This window comes from Mastomys coucha, unplaced genomic scaffold (genome assembly GCF_008632895.1).
Source record: "Mastomys coucha isolate ucsf_1 unplaced genomic scaffold, UCSF_Mcou_1 pScaffold2, whole genome shotgun sequence".
Taxonomy (NCBI): Eukaryota; Metazoa; Chordata; class Mammalia; order Rodentia; family Muridae; genus Mastomys; species Mastomys coucha.
Genome location: NW_022196902.1, coordinates 19624466 through 19643864, shown reverse-complemented (window position 1 = coordinate 19643864; position 19399 = coordinate 19624466). Strand labels below are relative to the sequence as shown.

General features: G+C 36.5%; 1 protein-coding gene across 1 annotated transcript in view; it reads left to right on the top strand.

Moving 5' to 3' along the window:
* Positions 1-19399, top strand: part of Lama2 (laminin subunit alpha 2) — a 668494-nt gene that overhangs the window by 609611 nt on the left and 39484 nt on the right. Inside the window, exon 56 of the mRNA XM_031380750.1 lies at positions 9099-9275. Coding sequence (XP_031236610.1) covers positions 9099-9275 — 177 coding nt within the window. The remainder of the gene's footprint in view (positions 1-9098; positions 9276-19399) is intronic.

Sequence of the window (19399 nt, the reverse complement as noted above, 5' to 3'; positions counted from 1 at the left end):
TTGGGACAGATGTTGGTTCCTGCTCACCTCTAATCCTGGGTGTGTCAGAGCACCTGGGAGTGGAGCTTTCTCTCCATTTTTACTATATTAATCCTGCCAGTCCACGAGTATGGGAGATTTTTTCATTTTCTGAGATCTTTTTCAATTTCCTTCTTCAGAGACTTGAAGTTTTTGTCAAACAGATCTTTTACTTGCTTAGTTAAAGTTACACCAGGGTATTTTTTATTATTTGTAACAATTGTATAGGGTACTGTTTACCTAATTTCTTTCTCTGCCTGTTTATCCTTTGTGTAGAGGAAGACCTCTTATTTGCTTGAGTTAATTTTATATCCAGCTACTTTGCTGAAATTGTTTATCAGGTTTAGGAGTTCTCTGGTGGAATTTTTGGGGTCACTTAAGTATACTATCATATCATCAGCAAGTAGTGATAATTTGACTTCTTCCTTTCCAATTTGTATCTCTTTGATCTCCTTTTGTTGTCTAATTGCTATGGCTAGGATTTCAAGTACAATATTGAATAGGTAAGGAGAGAGTGGGCAGCCTTGTCTAGTCCCTGATTTTAGTGGGATTGCTTCAAATTTCTCTCCATTTAGTTTGATGTTGGCTACTGGTTTTCTTTATATTGCTTTTACTATGTTTAAGTATGGGCCTTGAATTTCTGATCTTTCCAAGACTTTTATCACGAAGGGATGTTGGATATTGTCAAATGATTTCTCAGCATCTAATGAGATGATCATGTGGTTTTTTTCTTTGAGTTGGTTTACATATTGAATTACATTGATGGATTTCCATATATTGAACCATCCCTGCATCCCTGGGATGAAGCCTACTTGTTCATGGTGGATGATCATTTTGATGTGTTCTTTGATTTGGTTTGCAAAAATTTTATTGAGTATTTTTGCATGGATATTCATAAGGGAAATTGGTCTGAAGTTTTCTTTCTTCGTTAGGTCTTTGTGTGGTTTAGGTATAATAGTAATTATTGCTTCATAGAAGCGTGAATTGGGTAGAGTACCTTCTGTTTCAATTTTGTGGAATATTTTCAGGAGTATTGTTATTTTATCAAAACTTCTTTGACTGTTTGATAAAACTCTGCACTAAACCCATCTGGTCCTGGGCTTTTAATGTCTTTTAATCTGGTCCTGGAAGACTATTAATGACTGTTTCTTTTTTATTAGCAGATATAGGACAGTTTAGATTGTTGATCTGGTCTTTATTTAACTTTGTTACCTGGTATCTGTCTAGAAAATTGTCCATTTCATCCAGGTTTTCCAGTTTTGTTGAGTATAGGCTTTTGTGGTAGAATCTCATGATTTTTTGGTTTTCCTCAGTGTCTGTCTCCCTTTTCATTTCTGATCTTGTTAATTAGGATACTGTCTCTGTGCCCTCTAGTTAGTCGGGCTAAGGGTTTATCTATTTTGTTGATTTTCTCAAAGAACCAGCTCCTGATTTGGTTGATTCTTTGTATAGTTTTTTTGTTTGTTTGTTTCTATTTGGTTGATTTCAGCCCTGAGTTTGATTATTTCCTGCCTTTGATTCCTCTTTGGTGAATTTGCTTCATTTTGTTCTAGAACTTTCAGATGTGCTGTCAAATTGCTGGTGTATGCTCACTTTAGTTTCTTTTTGGAGGCACCTAAAGCTATTAGTTTTCCACTTAGGACTGCTTTTATTGTGTCCCATAAGTTTGGGTATGTTGTGGCTTCATTTTCATTAAACTCAAGAAAGTCTTTAATTTCTTTCTTTATTTCTTCCTTGACAAAGTTATCATTGAGTAGAGTGTTGTTAAGCTTCCACGTGCATGTAGGCATTCTATTGTTTATGTTGTTATTGAGGAACAGCTTTAGTCCATGGTGATCTGATAGGATACAAGGAATTACTTCAATCTTCTTGTATTTGTTGAGGCCTGATTTGTGACCAATCATATGGTCAATTTTTGGAGAAGGTACCATGAGGTGCTGAGAAGAAGGTATATCCTTTTGTTTTAGGATAAAAAGTTCTATAGGTATCTGTTAAATCCATCTGTTTCATAACTTCTGTTAGTCTCACTGTGTCTTTGTTTAGTTTCTGTTTCCATGATCTGTCCATTGCAGAGTGGGGTATTGAAATCTCCCACTATTATTGTATGTGGTGCAATGTGAGCTTTGAACTTTAGTAAAGTTTCTTTTATGAATGTTGATGCCCTTTGATTTGGAACATAGAGGTTCAGAATTGAGAGTTCATCTTGGTAGATCATACCTTTGATGAATATGAAATGTTCCTCCTTATCTTTTTTGATCACTTTAGGGTGAAAGTCGATTTTATTCGATATTAGAATGGCTACTTCAGCTTTTTTTCTTGGGTGCATTGGCTTGGAGGACTGTTTTACAGTCTTTTATTCTGAGGTTGTATCTGTCTTTGTCACTGAGGTGAGTTTCCTGTATGCATCAAAATGTTGGGTCCTGTTTATGTACCCAGTATGATAGTCTATGTCTTTTTATTGGGGAATTTAGTCCATTGATATTAATAGATATTAAGGAAAAGTAATTGTTGCTTCCTGTTATTTTTGTTGTTAGAGTTGGAATTACATTCATGTGGCTATCTTCTTTTAGTTTTGTTGGAAGATTACATTTTTGCTTTTTCAGAGATGTAGTTCCCCTCCTTGTGTTGGTGTTTTCCATTTATTACCCTTTGAAGGGCTGGATTTGTGGAGATATATTGTATGAATTTGGTTTTGTCATGGAAAACTTTGGTTTCTACATCTATGGTAATTGAAAATTTTGCTGGGTATAGTAGTCTGGGCTGGCATTTGTGCTCTCTTAGGGTCTGTATCACATCTGCCCAGGATCTTCTAACTTTCATAGTCTCTGGTGAGAAGTATGGTGTAATTCTGATAGGCCTGCCTTTATATGTTATTTGACCTTTTTCCCTTACTGCTTTTAGTATTCTTTCTTTGTTTTGTGCATTTGGTGTTTTGACTATTATGTGGCAGGAGGAATTTCTTTTCTGGTCCAGTCTATTTGGAGTTCTATAGGCTTCTTGTATGTTCATGGGTATCTCTTTAGGTTAGAGAAGTTTTCTTCTATAATTTTGTTGAAGATATTTACTGGCCATTTAAGTTGGAGGTCTTTATTCTCTTCTATATCTATTATCCTTAGGTTTGGTCTTCTCATTGTGTCCTGGATTTCCTGGAAGTTTTGGGTCAGGAACTTTTTGCATTTTGCATTTTCTTTGACTGTTGTGTCAATGTTTTCTATGGTATCTTCTGTGTCTGAGATTCTCTCTTTTATCTCTTGTATTCCATTGGATGCTTGCAACTATGCTTCCTGACTTCTTTCCTAAGATTTCTAACTCTAGAGTTGGCTCTCTTTGTGATTTCTTAATGGTTTCTACTTCCATTTTTAGGTCCTGGATGGATTTGCTCAATTCTTTCACCTGTTTGTTTGTGCTTTCCTGTAATTCCTTAAGAGATTTTTGTGTTTTCTCTTTAAGGGCTTCTACTTGTTTACTGGTGTTCTCCTGTAATTCTTTAAGGGATTTTTTTTGTTTCCTCTTTAAGGGCTTGTTCCTCTTTACCTTTGTTCTCCTGTATTTCTTTAAGGGAGTTATCCATGTTCTTCTTAAATTCCTCTACCACCATCATGAGACATGATTTTAGATCCAAGTCTTGCTTTTCTGGTGTTTTGGGATATCCAGGACTTGCTGTGGTGGGAGTACTAGGTTCTGATGAAGCCAAGTAGTCTTGGTTTCTGTTGGTAGGATTCTTGCATTTGCCTTTGGCCATCTGTTGATCTCTGGTGCTAGATGTTCTTGCTGTCTGACTAGAGCTTGTTCCTCCTGTGCGTCTGTAAGCCTGTGTCAGCACTTCTGGGAGATCAGCTCTCCTCTGGTAAAACCCGGGTGCAGATGGTTGTGGATCAGTTGTCCATCTGAGTCCTGGGGTCAGAGCACACCCTATAGACAGGATCTCTACTTCTGGAAAGGTGCAGAGAGGGCTATGGATCTGTTGTTCCTCTTAGGTGTGGAGCGAGGTTGAGAGGATCCTTTCCCGGCTACTCTGCCACTTGTGAGGCCTGTGCCTCCTGGCTGGTCCCTCCTTAGAAAGTACTCTCAGAGCTCCCAGGGAGTCAACCACCAACCAAGGACTATACATGGGGGGACTGATTGTTCTGGCAATATGTGTATAGTAGAGGATTGCAAAGTTGACCATCAATGGGAGGAGAGTCCCTTGGCCCTGTGAAGGTTCTATGCCCCAGTGTAGGGGAATGCCAGGCCCAGTAAGTGGGAGAGGGTGGGGTGGCAAGCAGGGGGAAGGGGGAGGCAACAGGCATTTGTTCTTGTTGTTTTTTGTTTGTTTGTTTTTTGAGGGGAAACTGGGAAAGGAGAAATCATATGACATGTAAATAAAGAAAATATCTAATACAAAAATAAATAAATAAATAAAGTCACCAGAGAGAAAGGCAAATCTCACAGAGTCCCTGGGTTAAAGCACTCGCTGAAGGCAGGCTCTCTGCTTGCAGGGAAGGGGTAGAGAGGGCTGTGGATCCACTGCTGTCACTCCTAGGTGTAGACAGAGGTTGAGAGGATCCTGTCCCTGCCTCCTTTCCAGTTGTGAGACCTACATGGTATTATTTTTAATTTTGAAAAAAAAAGCAGACATGAAATATTGGGTTTATTTGTTTTTAATAATTAGGTTGTATCTCTAGAAACTCTTCTAAAAGCCAGACAGTGGTAGTGCATGCCTTTAATTCCAGCACTTGGGAGGCAGAGGCAGGCAGATTTCTGAGTTCGAGGCCAGCCTGGTCTACAGAGTGAGTTCCAGGTCAGAGAAACCCTGTCTGGAAAAAAATTTAAAACAATAAATTTTTAAGATATACTTCATTGTTATATCTCCCTTTTCCTTTCTGATTTTGTTAATTTGGGGTCTGTCTCTGTTAATCTGGCTAGGGTTTATCTATCTTGTTGATTTTCTCAAAGAACCAGCTTTTGGTTTTGTTGATTCTTTCTATAGTTCTTTTTGTTTCTACTTAGATTATTTCCTGCCCTCTACTCCTCTTGGGTGTATTTGTGTCTTTTTGTTCTAGAGCTTTCAGGTGTGCTAACAAGCTGCTAGTGTATGCTCTCTCCAGTTACTTTTGGAGGCACTTAGACCTGAGTTTTCCTCCTACCACTGCTTTCATTGTGTCTCATAAGTTTGGGTATAGGATGCGTCTTCATTTTTATTAAATTCTAAAAAGACTTTAATTTCTTTCTTTATTTCTTCTTTGACCAAGTTATCATTGAGTAAAGCATTGTTCCATTTCCATGTGTATGTGTGCTTTCCTTTGTTTTTGTTGCTTTTGAAGGCCTGGAGCCTCCCGACCCGGGGCAGGGTAGTGGTGGAATCACAGAGTAGGACTCTGGTGATGGCTTTAAAGTCTGAGGGTTCAGAGCTTTCTAGCTCTGTACTGAAATGTTGCTGCTGATAAATACTAAAAAGTCCTAAGAACTTTCTTGCTCTTTCTGAGGGTACAAAACTGCTGGTTTAGGCGATTAACACCTGTAGCCTAACAGCAGAGGATTAAACAACGCAGCCTTTGTTCTATCTCAGCAGGAACTGCTGGGCTCTAACTTTCAGCCTGCTAGTCTGAAGTCACCGGAAGAGAAGACACTTAAAGAAGAGATTATGGAATTTATTACTAAGTTGTGAAAAGGTTCCTATGAAAGCTATCTAAGGGGAAAATTGAAATGATCCTAATTGGGGAAGGGAAAAATTCTCTAAGTGGGAAAAGGGAAAAATTCTCTAAGTGGGGAAAGGGAAAAGATTCTACTCTACCTAGCTCCACCTCATCTCTTTGTCCCCAGTACTTATACATCTTTCAGAATACATGATCACATGTTTCAAAGTTCATCACAAGTTCACACAAAAAATCAAATCATAAATTGAAATAAAGGTTTACAACAGTGAATGTTTACATAAGGAGTATGTAAACATTCCATTAGGAGTAATTATCTAGTTGAACATCCATCACCTGTCTCAGCTCCACATAGTCACTGAAGGTTAAGACCATAACTAAGTTATAAGTAAGAGTTTTGTAGAGATAAACCCAGTCAATATTTTATCTTCTGTCCTAGCACCTATAATAAATCATTAGTCCTTTTATGACCTTTGGTTAATTGTTTTATATCCTCTTAGAATGTGCTCTGAGTAGGAGAAAGTCTGGTTGCCATCTAAGGGCAATTAACTGCTGACACTTGGGAGACTGGCAGAGTTCTCATTGCAGTTTTGACTATCAGAAAAGGACCTAATAGCAGTCCCATTATAAAAGAGCTTAATAATCACAGATATCATTTTAGGAATTCGTATTGGATCATCAATAAGACTTAAGTCATCTATTTGTCTATATAGCAACACTATAAGACAGTACAACTTCGTGATTCTGCCAGGATCTGCTCCAAAGGGATATGCTATTACTTAGTGATTATTATATATGCTTAATAATAACAGAGAAACCATATTAATAGCAGGAATCTTTCCTACAAATAGTCCCTTAAAGCCTTGCTTAATAAGGGCTCACCTGTCACAGATTATATAATAATCCGAAGCAGGCATTTCAGGATGACCACCAGTTAGTTATTAGCTTGTCCTATTATGGTTCTTGACAATTGAAGACCAGCCTTAGTCTGTGGTGATCTGATAGGATGCATGGCATTATTCCAATCTTCTTGTATCTGTTAATGCCTGTTTTGTTACAGATTATATGGTCATTTTTGGAGAAGGTACGATGAGGTCCTGAGAAGAAGGTATATTCTTTTGCTTTAGGATGAAATGTTATGTAAATATCTGTTAGATCCATTTGCATCATCACTGTTGTTAGTTTCACTGTGTCTCTGTTTAGTTTGTGTTTCCATGATCTGTCCGTTGCTGAGAATGGAGTGTTGAAGTCTCCCACTAATACTGTGTGAGGTACAATGTGTGCTTTGAGCTTTAGTAAAGTTTCTTTTATGAGTGTAGATGGCCTTGCATTTGGAGCATAGAGAAATTGAGAATTCATCTTGGTAGATCTTACCTTTGATGAGAATGAAGTGTCCCTTCTTAACTTTTTTGATAACTTTTGGTTAAGAGTTGATTTTATTTGATATTAGAATGGCTACTCCAGCTTGTTTCTTTGGACCATTTGGTTGGAAAATTGTTTTCCAACCTTTTACTCTGAGGTAGTGTCTGCCTTTGTCACTGAAGTGCATTTCCTGTATGGAGCAAAATGCTTGGTCCTGTTTACATAACTTGTGTGTTAGTCAATGTCTTTTTTAGAGAATTGAGTCCATTGATGTTAAGAGATATTAAGGAAAAGTGATTGTTACTTCCTGTTATTCTTGTGAGAGATGGAATTAGGTTTGTGTGTTTATCTTACTTTTGGATTTGTTGAAAGATTACTTTTGTTGCTTTTTCTAGGGTGTAGTTTCCCTCCTTCACTAGGAATTTTCCATCTATTATTCTTTGTAGGGCTGGATTTGTGGATATTTTATAAATTTGGATTTTTCATGGAGTATCTTGTTTTCTCCATCTATGTATGGTAATTGAGAGTTTTGCTGGGTATTATAGCCTGGGCTGGCATTTGTATTCTCTTAGGGTCTGTATGACATATGCCCAGGATCTTCTAGCTTTCATAGTCTCTGGTGAGAAGTCTGGTGTAATTCTGATAGACCTGCCTTTATATGTCACTTGACCTTTTTCACTTACTGCTTTTAAAACTCTTTCTTTGTTTAGTGCATCTGGTGTTTTGATTATTATGTGGCAGGAGGAATTTCTTTTCTGGTCCAGTCTATTTGGAGTTCTGTAGGCTTCTTGTATGTTCATGGGCAGCTCTTTCTTTAGGTTAGGGAAGTTTTCTTCTATAATTTTGTTAAAGATATTTACTGGCCCGTTACATTGGGAGTCTTCACTCTCTTCTATACCTATTATCCTTAGGTTTGGTCTTCTCATTGTGTCCTGGATTTCCTGGATGTTTTGGATTAGGATCTTTTTGCTTTTTGCATTTTCTTTAACTGTTGTGTCAATGTTTTCTATGGTATCTTCTGCCCCTGAGATTCTCTCTTCTATCTCTTGTATTCTGTTGTTGATGCTTGCATCTATGACACCTGATCTCTTTCCTAGGTTTTCTAACTCCAGGGTTGTCTCCCTTTGTGATTTTTTTATTCTTTCTATTTCCATTTTTATATCTTGGATGGTTTTGTTCATTTCCTTCACCTGTTTGATTGTGTTTTCCTGTATTTCTTTAAAGGATTTTTGGGTTTCCTCTTGAAGGGCTTCTAGCTGTTTACCTGTGTGCTCCTGTATTTCTCCTGTTATTTATGTCCTCTATCATCATCATGAGAAGTGATTTTAGATCTGAGTCTTTTCCAGTGTGATGGTGTGTCTAGGACTTGCTATGGTGGGAGAACTTGGTTCTGATGTTAACCTTGGTAACCTTGGTTTCTATTGCTTATGTTCTTATGCTTACTTCCTGCCATCTGGTCATCTCTACTGTTACCTGCCCTCGCTGTTTCTGACTGAAGCCTGTCCTTCCTGTGATCCTGAATGTGTCAGAACTCCTCAGAGTTCAACTGTTTCTGTGATCATGTGATTCTAGGATCCTGTAATCCTGAGATCCTGGGTGTATCAGAGCTCCTGGGAGTCAAGTTGCCCCTGGGATCTTGCAATCCTGCTGTGACCAAGATGCTGGGATCCTGTGGTCCTGGGCATGTTAGAGTACCTGGGAGTGGAGGTTTTTCTGGGTGCTGTGGGACTGGTTGGTGAATTAGTACCCAAAGTCTGCTCAGGGCACCTGCTCAGATGGGAAGGAACCCATGCTACTGGTCAGGCCTAGTTCCTGTGTTTCCAGGTCCTGCTGGTCCCAGTTACTTCTGGTGTTGCAGCAGATGTGTGTCTTCCTCGCCTCTGATCCTATGATCCTGGGCATGTTATAGTGCCTGGGAGTGGATCTTCCTCTGGGTTTTGTGGGACTAGCCAACCGACTATAGATTTTCATGCTCCTTAAAATTACACTAATTTTGCAATCATGTTGAATTTTCTGAGGAAGGAAGTGGTGTGTAGAATTTAGCCCCTCATTTCTAACAATTCCTTTTCTTTTTTTCCCCCACAGAATGTTTACACAGTTAGTTTCCCCAAGCCTGGTTTTGTGGAGCTTGCTGCTGTGTCTATTGATGTCGGAACAGAAATCAATCTGTCTTTCAGTACCAGGAACGAGTCTGGGATCATTCTCTTGGGAAGTGGAGGGACACTCATACCACCCAGGAGAAAACGGAGACAAACTACACAGGTACCTTCACAGCCCAGTCCTAAGGCATTTTTCCCTCACTTTTAAACAATACCTTTAGAGGGTAGGGAGATATTCAGTTGGTGAAATGTGTACCTCAAATAGCACCATTTAATTGGTTTTATAGTTTAGCCTTGAACCATTTATTTTGGTTATCATCTTGGTTGACTTGGGACTGATTATTCTCTGTGAGAAGCTATTACCAAGTAAGGTATGATCAGACAAATAAACAAATGGCTTTACTTTGAGTATGAAAACACCTTTACAAATATGATGGTGCCATTTTTTATTAGATGTCAGTATGTGCATATGTGTTTTTGGGAAGGATGTGTGTATGTTTGTACATAGGTATCTGTCATATGCATTCTTGTGTCTAAGTGTAAAGGTCAAAGTGCAGCAGCTGTCAGTCTTTGTTTTTGAAACAGAGTCACACTGGTCTAAAATTCACCAATTAAGCTAGGCTGCCTGGCCAGCATGCCCCATAAACCTGCTCATATCCACCACCTCAGTGCTAGTAGAATAATAGACATGTCCCAGTACACATGGATTTTCTAAAAACATGGATTCTGAAATTGAACTGAAGTTCTCTTCATGCTTGCAAAGCAAGTACATTACCAACTGAGCTATTACCTAGGACTTAATTATAATTGTGATATTTTAATATTGAATAATAACTAGCAGGTTATAGAGTTTTTATTTCTTTCTATAAAACACAATTGTGCCTACAATAAAAGATTAGTTAAGAGGAACAAACACTATATAACCATGAGACTCTCAAGAATGCCGGGAGAGAGGTCTTTGAGCTCGTCTGGTAGGATAAGGTATTTGTTGGCTAATGGATTGTCTGAGTTTGATCCCTAGGGCCTTCATGGTGAAAGAAGAGAAACAGCTCCCACAAGTATTCCTCTTACAATTACATTTCTACCTTGTGCCATGGCCCCAAGTACCCCATGCACATCCACACACACATTCACTAAATGAATAAATATATACAATTCTTAAAGAAATTATATAATCTCATATTTTAGAATTAAAAACCATACAACCATCTCAAGAGATTAATGAAAAACATTAGGTGAAATTTAACAATATCCATTATTAAAAAAAGGAAAAACATAGTAAACTAAGGGGAAGAAACATTCTATCTGTGAAAAGCTGATGGCTATTGATCCTGATGGAAGAACTTCATAGAAATGTGACATGCCTAGTCTGTCTGGGCTGGTTCTCTGAGCAGACCTTGGGCACAAATTTTGCAGCCAGTCCCATAACACCCAGAAGAAGCTCCACTCTTGGGCTCTCTAACAGGCCCAGGATCACAGGATCATTGAATCACAGGGTCACAGAGAAAGCTTGACTCTGAGGAGTTTGACACACCCAGATTCACAGGTACGACAGGCCCCAGTCAGATTTAGCCAGGGCAGGTAGCACTAGAGATAACCAGATGGTGGGGGCAAGAATAAGAACAGAAGCAACAGAAACCAAGGTTACTTGGTATCATCAGAACACAATCCTCCCACCACAGCAAGTCCTGGACACATCATCACACTAGAAAAGCAAGGTTCAGATCTAAAATCACATCTCATGATGATGATACAGGCCTTTAAGAAGGACATAAATAACTCCCTTAAAGAAATACAGGAGAACACAGGTAAACAGCTAGAAGGAAGAAGAAACACAAAAATCCCTTAAAGAATTACAGGAAAACAAAATCAAACAGGTGAAGGAAATGAACAAAACCATCCAGAATCTAAAAATGAAAATATAAACAATAAAGAAATCACAAAGGGAGACAACTCTGGAGATAGAAAACCTAGGAAAGTGATCATGAGGCATAGATGCAAGCATCACCAACAGAATACAAGAGACAGAAGAGAGAATCTCAGGTGCAGAAGATACCATAGAAAACATTGACACAACAGTCAAAGAAAATGAAAAATTCAAAAAGCTCTGAAGCCAAAGCATCCAGAAAATCCAGGACACAATGAGAAGACCAAACCTAAGGATAATAGGTATAGAAGAAAGTGAAGACTCCCAACTTAAAGTTCCAGTAAATATCTTCAGCAAAGTTATAGGAGAAAACTTCTCTAATCTAAAGAAAGAGATCCCCATGAACATACAAAAGCCTACAGAACTCTAAATAGACTGAACCAGAAAAGAAATTCCTCCTGTCACATAATAATCAAAACACCAGATGCACTAAACAAAGAAAGAGTTTTAAAAGCAGTAAGTGAAAAAGGTCAAGTGACATATTAAGACAGACCTATCAGAATTATACCAGACTTCTCACCAGAGTCTATGAAAGCTAGAAGATCCTGGGCAGATGTCATGCAGACAGACCCTAAGAGAACACAAATGCCAGCCCAGGTTACTATACCCAGCAAAATTTTCAATTACCATAGATAGAGAAAAAAAGATATTCCATGACAAAGCAAAATTTACACAGTATCTTTCCACAAATCCAGCCCTATAAAGGATAATAGTTGGAAAACATCAACATAAGGAGCAAAACTACTCTCTATAAGAAGCAAGAAAGTAATCTTTCAATAAACCTACACAAACCTAATTTCACCTCTAACAACAAAAACATGAAGTGACAATTACTTTTTCTTAATATATTAATATGAAAATTAATATTACCAACATATTCTAATCAATTGAAGTCCAAATATATGAGGAATTAGAAATTTGTTGGCTGTCATCCAGTGGTCTCTCTTATTTGGTAATTGGAGAAATAGGTCCAATATTGTACAATCCATATACACTTTCTGCTTGTTTGTAAGTGACAGTGACTTGCTGTGTACCACATAATGGTCTTGAAATCATGCTTCTCCTATCTCAGCCTCTCTATTAGTAGGATTCTTTCTTTGATATTTTTTACACTATACTATTATTTTCAGAACAGCTTACATATTTCAAAAGTTTATATAGCCAAAAGAAACATAGACAATTAACTTGGGAGGTGGCTTGTAAAAGAACAACAAAGAGTGAGACTGAATGCTATGCTTGATATTTCTAACTATTATATCAAGTTTAAGGAAGACGACTTTATAAGTTACTCTTTCTCTGAGATGAATGCTTTTCAAAATCACCACAGCCAATGAACCAGATTCTTACCCTCACCTAATATCTGTGCCACCCTCCAAGTAGAACTATTGTTCATTGAAACAGTTGGTGAATGATTTCATGGATAGACTATCTTAATACACACACCATTTCTTAAATGAATGTAACCTGTTTTCTGTGGGCTGAGAATGATGACAATCAGTCAAGTCAAATAGCTTTGACCATTGCAGGAAATCTGTATCCAAAAATCGTGCCTACAATTCATTCCTTGGTGCCACAGAACAGTCAACTCTCAGCTTAGCTACAACAGAGGTAAAATCCTTTGGTGATGTGAGGGTAATTGATGTACAGCATTATTACAATGAACTCCAATGGCTAAAATTTGTTCTTATTTTGGGCTTGTTTCACATTAAGAGCCAAGATTTTAAGCTCTACTAAAACAAAAACAAAGAAATAAAAAGACTTTATCTATTTATCTATTTATGTTCATTTAAAAAAATACTAGTAGTGATGTATTATTTTAAAATATACAGTTAATATGTTTGGAGTTATTTCAAATTATATTGAGACAAATGTATGCATTTTCAGTATTGCTGTAGACAAGCAGCTAGATAAAACTGTTTAGTTGATTGTTTTATATCAAACAACTTTTATACTACTCAGTTTTATTGTTACAATAGTTTATAAATTTTAAAGAGTGACAAAATAAAAAAAAAACAAAAGATATTGCAGGTATTGAAGGGGGTCTCTGAGAGGACTTGGGGTACAAAAGGGAAACAAGAATATGATATAATTCTATTTATTTAAAATGTTTTTAAAATGTTAACAAATTCAGATAAATTGAAATTATGTATCTTTTTTCAACAATAAAACTTAAATCAATAAAAAATTGTAACCCCCCCAAAAAGAAAAAGAAATGTGACATGCTAAAATAAGATTTAAGAAAGGATGGCTATTTCATATGCATCAATTTTCCTACTGCAGCAGCAACAATAACAACACCAACAAGTAGCTAGATAGCAGAAGGAATTGTATGTTTTAAAAATAAACACAAGTTGGACATAGATGATAAAACTGTAAAGTGTTATTGAAAGCCACAAAAGTCATCCTCAATGAATGCACATATTCAAAGACAAGAAGGGATAACATGACCAAGCTATAATAAGCCATTCTTAAAATTTAACCAAGATGGAAATACTGACCTTAAGCCACAAATAATTTTATCAGTAGTATCCACAGCATTAAAAGTCAGAGTAACAGTATTCTTCAAATTCATTTCCTCTTTTTAAACCCATTCGTCTTTTTAACAAAGAAAAAGTCATTATTAAAAATGTCAGTTCTCCCTAATATGATGCACAGATTTAATTTCCATAAGAGTATCATTTTGCCTTTCTTGCCAGGTATAGCATGTTAGGGCTTTTTAAATTTATATTCAAGATCGAAATTTACCCAAACTCCTGAAATAGAAGAATCTGGTAGTTGGGCTGCTGTATCAGATGTTAGCTCCTTGTAAGCTAGAGATTTAAACTATAGTAATATGCTCATTTGTGGGAAGTTCTGTCCTGGTAAAACAGAATAGAGAAGACTGGATATGACCAAAAAGTAGGGACCAAGCCAGCTCAGTCAGTCAATATGGTCTCAAGGGAGGGAGGGAGGACTGAAAAAAAAAAAAACAAAAAAAAACCAAAACAGTTAGACAACACTATAACATGACTTCAGCCAGTGCTGATGCTGAAGCAGGTTTAATTTTTCCCAGTCAGCTTTTATACCATTTTAGGTACTTGCAGAGAATAGGGTCAGTTCTTAGATCAAAGACAAGTAATCAAACAAGGAAATAAAGAGATCAAATGAGGCAATAAACAACCCCCCCACCCTACCCCTCCTACAGTTCCTAGGGGCTTATCAGGTTATCCAAGATAAAAGTAATGGCTGTCACACATTCTTAGGCTGAGTTTACCCTGAGCTTTGTATTAGCGCAAATGTGAATATTCTTATCTGAGCCTACTTTCTTGAGCCTAGTAACAAGTGTTTGCCAAATTTCTAGAAGCAGCCCCAAAAGTTCTCCATATCTCCCCCTTTTTTATTTCATAAACAAGACTGTGTCTGTCTTAATTTGTTCTGACAAAAAAAAAGCCTTCCTCATTCATCTTGGAATATGCATTTTCAAAAGAAATAAATTTTGTCTTAGGTTCGTAAGGCACTGTGCAGAATCTTATCTGTCATTGACTGCCAGCCTGTTAAATTAATAACTCTGTCTATGGATCCATTTTTAGTTTCAAGCCATGTATTTTGACCACCAACATGTTGATGTTGTTAATGGGAAGTTTTATTCCAATGTGCAGGAATAGAAGTCTTCCCAAGACAAGAAGGGATGACATGATCAAGCTATAATAAGCCATTCTTGAAGTTTGACCAAGATGGAAATACTGACCTTAAGTCAGGAATAATTTTATCTGTAGTATCCACAGCATTAAAACTCAGAGTAACAATATTCTTCAAATTCATTACCTCATTATGCAAAGTTAATAGATCCAGAGAGTATTAGAGTTATGCCAAATACCCTGCAAGTGTCTTTGAACTTTATTCCAACTATAGTGACTCTCATTGTAAACTTTAGAAGTGATGTAAGTCTATTGATATTTAGCATGACACTATATAGCTTCTTACTCTTAAAAACTCTGAATATCCTCTCCAATAATTTGAATAGTATCATAAAGAGTATGAATTCCTTGCTCCAAATGCTTATCTAAATCTTCATGAATACTCAGACTATTAGTAACATTTTTTGCTAAATGATTAATAAAAGTAGCTGCCTTCACTTCTTGTGTCAAAGCAATTGCAGAAGCAGTGATGCTAACTATTAATCAAATCAAAGCTGTTATACCAACAATAATCAAGCCCACTACCCTCTTGCTTCTGCTTAAAGCCTGACTCACTTCTTCTAGTATCTGCAAGCTTTTTTCATAATACCAATGTACTGTAATATTCACAAGCAATAAAACAAAAGCTGGTTAATAAACAACCATTACGGACATGCCAGATGTCAATACACTAACACAATTAGAAAGTGTTCAACCAACACAATTTACATTAAATACTGTAGAAGAAACAAAAGTAATTTTAGCATGACCAATTAGTAAAATATTAAGAGCCTTAATACATGCAATAATATTTATTCAAAGTCCAAATCCTGTTCCAATTTTGTCTATTGTTAACATAAGTACATAGAGAGCTGTAGCTAATTCCAGATATGCCATTGGAAATGGCCTGCTTCTGAATTCCAAAGGCCTATGGACATCTCCTTTTGCTCAATGTTTGATTGATTCCCTGCCCAATCAATAATCTTTCTATTACTGGAAACATTAAACCATATAGGGGATTGATTATAGCATTCTCTTCATTTAACAATTTTTTAAATGCCTATTACACATTCTCTGTGGGTTCAGACCCACAAGGTTGTATCTCATGACAATCAGGGGCAGATCATTCATAATGTTTATGCATGCTCATCTCTATGCTTTGAGTTATGCTTTGTGAAACATTGTTCTTCTAATTTTGAGGAAACATAGAAACACACCCATCATTTGTATTCTTCACAAAGCAAACAGGAATCTCATCACCAAATGCATTGAAAGTCATGGTCTTATTATAACTTGATTCCTCTGCTCAGGGAGATCCAAGAAGTGGAGTACTTCTTGAGAATCTCCAGTCTGGACCACACTGTTGGATGTATCAGTGGTGGGTCTGAAACATAGGCCTAGTAGGCTTCACTGTGTGTGGGAACCATCATCATCATTAGTAAGGGAATCAGCAGGAAAATGAGAATGTCACACCAGCCTTTCTAGCAGCCCGCACTCCCCATTTTCTTCCCGTGAAAAAACACATACGTGACTTCGTCCTAATATGAGTACAGGGCTGGGTCCATGCCGTTTAACTGAAGCATTTGTAGTGGAAGTATGAGGATGCCACAAGCACTCAGCAGTTGAGTGTCCATGAGCATCCAAATTTTAAAACTTTAAAACAAAAAAAGCATGGTTAAAATAATTTTGTGATGTATGGGGATACAACTCCCCCTTTGTTACTTCATGAAGACATTGTTTTAAAGTTCCATGGGCCCATTCAACAATACCTTGTTCTTGAGGATTATAAGGAATCCTAGTAGTAGGGGTAATATTAAATAGTTGACAAAACATCTCAAATGCCTGACTACAATAGCCAGTTCAACTATCTATTTTTAATCTTATTTAGAACACTCAGCATAGTAAGCAATGACTAATTGCATTTTTAGTTGCTTCTCCTGTTAAAGCTTGCAACTAGAAAACCTGAGAAGGTATAAATATTCACATGTACATATTTTAATTTTCCAAAATCAGAAATATGATTAATAGCCATTTGTCATAATTGAATAGGTACAAATCCTCAAGGAGTAACACCTGTATTAGGTGGTACAGGAAGAAACTGAGGACAAATCTTTACAATTTGATGTGCCCATTCCCTAGAAACACCAAATTGTTGTCTCAAACTATTACTATTATGATGATGTAAAGAATGAGATTGTTTGGCTAATTGTTCCTGTAAGGCCTGTAATCTGCCTGGTATGCAAACCTGCTGTGGCACTGCCCTCAATAAGGGGTTCTGGAAATTCAGTATAAGCTCTTAAATGTCCTATAAAGTAAGAAACAGTACATTCTCTTAAATTAAGTTGTATTTACATAAATAATTGCAAAATTTGAGAGTTGGCAGTATCTAAAAAAGAAGCAGTTTCAAGCAATTGCAAACCAAGAGCTAAATATCGGCTAGCAATACATAAATTAAAACCTTGATTTTTCAACATTTCAAAAACAGCGGCTATAGTGCCCAATTCAATTTTATCTGTGCTGAAGCAAGAAAATAAACATGTGATCTAATTACATATGTTGGTTTCTCATTAGGTGAGGCTTCTGTAAATACAGTAAGTACATTTTCTATTGATTGTTTGTACAAGTTTATAGTAAATACAAAAGCATGCATAGAGGCAAATTTTAAGAACTTGTCTTTTAGATAATGACTATCAATTTTGCCTGAAAAGTTTGCACATGTAATAGACCAAATATCAGTATTCTGCAATAACCAATTTAATTGCTGTTTGGAATAAGGAATAATATTTCATCTGGTTCTTTCTCAAAATACTTTTATGATTCTACACTACAATTATATATTAAACACAGCAACACCTTCATAATAGGGGTGTTAAAACTTCCTTTGGAGATGAAGAAAGATGAATCCACATTAAGGGTCCCTTTTGCCAAAGAACTGCTGTGGGCACATGAGAAGTAGCAAGAATACAAACACCCAACAATTGATCATAGTCTGTATACTGTATATGTTGTTGACTAGTAGCTTCCTTTACTTTCTGAGAAGCTATTCATCCCTCAGCAGTTAATTGTTTAGGAAAATTAGGATTTCAGACGTTTAAGTTCTCCTGTGGTGAGCTTAAAGTGAGATCTTAGTCAATTAACATCTCCTAGAACCTTTTGAAAATCATTTAAAGTAAGTAAATTATCTTTTCTTATTTGAATTTTCTGTGTTTAGGATATAACTGATATCCCAAATATTGGAAAGGATATTGCCTTTGAATCTTTTCTGGAGCAGCAACTAATCCCCAAGATTTTAAGGCTTGCTGTATAATGCAAAGGCTTGTAGTAAAACCCCTTCAGAGGAACCAGATAATAAAATATCATCCATATAATGAATAATATACAAAGAAGGATACAAAATCCTAACTTCTTGTATTGAAGCAGTGACAATTTTTTTCACATAATATAGGGCTATTAGCCATTCTCTGAGGCAAAATTTTCCAGTGATATCGCTTCATGGGTTCTTTAAAATTACAGGCAGGCACACTAAATGCAGACCTTTTACAATCATCAGGATGCAAAGGAATAGTATAAAAACAGTCTTTTAAATCTACAGTAATTTTGTATGTATTTTTTGGAATGGCAGCTGGAGTAGGCAAGCCAGCTTGTAATGCTCCCCTATGTTCTATGGTTTCATTAACCTTTTGTAAATCTTGCAATAATCTTCACTTGTCTGATTTTTTTCTTAATTACAAATATGGGTGCAATCAATATGGCCAGTTTGCAAATGATCCTGTTCTAGCTGTTGATGCGGCCAGAATTTTTTCTGAAAGTAAGAGACCACTGATCCACCCATACAGGAACATCACTTTTCCAAGTAATTTTACCTGCATAGAGTGCAGGCTTTTCAATGGTGTCCATTAAAAATATGCTAGGACTGTTTTTCCTTCTCTGGGGTAACTATAATGGATTCTAATTTTCCTTGATTTTGTTTTCCTAACACATGGTTAGGCAAATAACCACAATCAAACATTTGTTGCATAACTTTGTTATTTGAACTGTATAAAAAGACTCCCATTTCCTTCATTATATCTCTTCCCCACAAATTAACAGGCAGGTGAGAAACAATGTAAGGTTCAAAATATCTGTGATGACCTTCCTCATCTTCACAATGTAAGAGATCACTGCTTTGCTCAAGATGCTGACATTACTCTATCCCTTGTAACTGAGTAATGCAAGGCCAAGATCCAGGTCAATGAATAGAAGGTTTTACAGATACATCTGCTCCTGTATCTAGCAGCCTTATAATTTTTTTTTCATTTATTCTTAAAACAGGCTCAGGTCTTTCAGTTTTTATCACTTAGACCCAATAAGCATTGGAAGAACCAAATCATTTTGCTCCTCAAACATTAGTTTTAACTTTAATTTTGTTACAAACAATGGTATAAGGGGTAATTGAGCAATTCTCTGTCTGGGTTGAATGACAGAAATATGGATAGGAGAAGTCATAATTTTTTTTAACTTTTATTGCATTATGATGAGAAAAGTTACAAGATTTCAATTTATCTGAATTTGTTAACATTTAAAAACAAATTTTAAGTAAATAGAATTAAATCACATTCCTCTTTCCCTTTTGTACCACTGCTCCTCCCAGAGACTACCCCTTCAATACCTACAATATCTTTTTTGTCATATTCCTTAACATTTATAAAATATTATAACAATAAA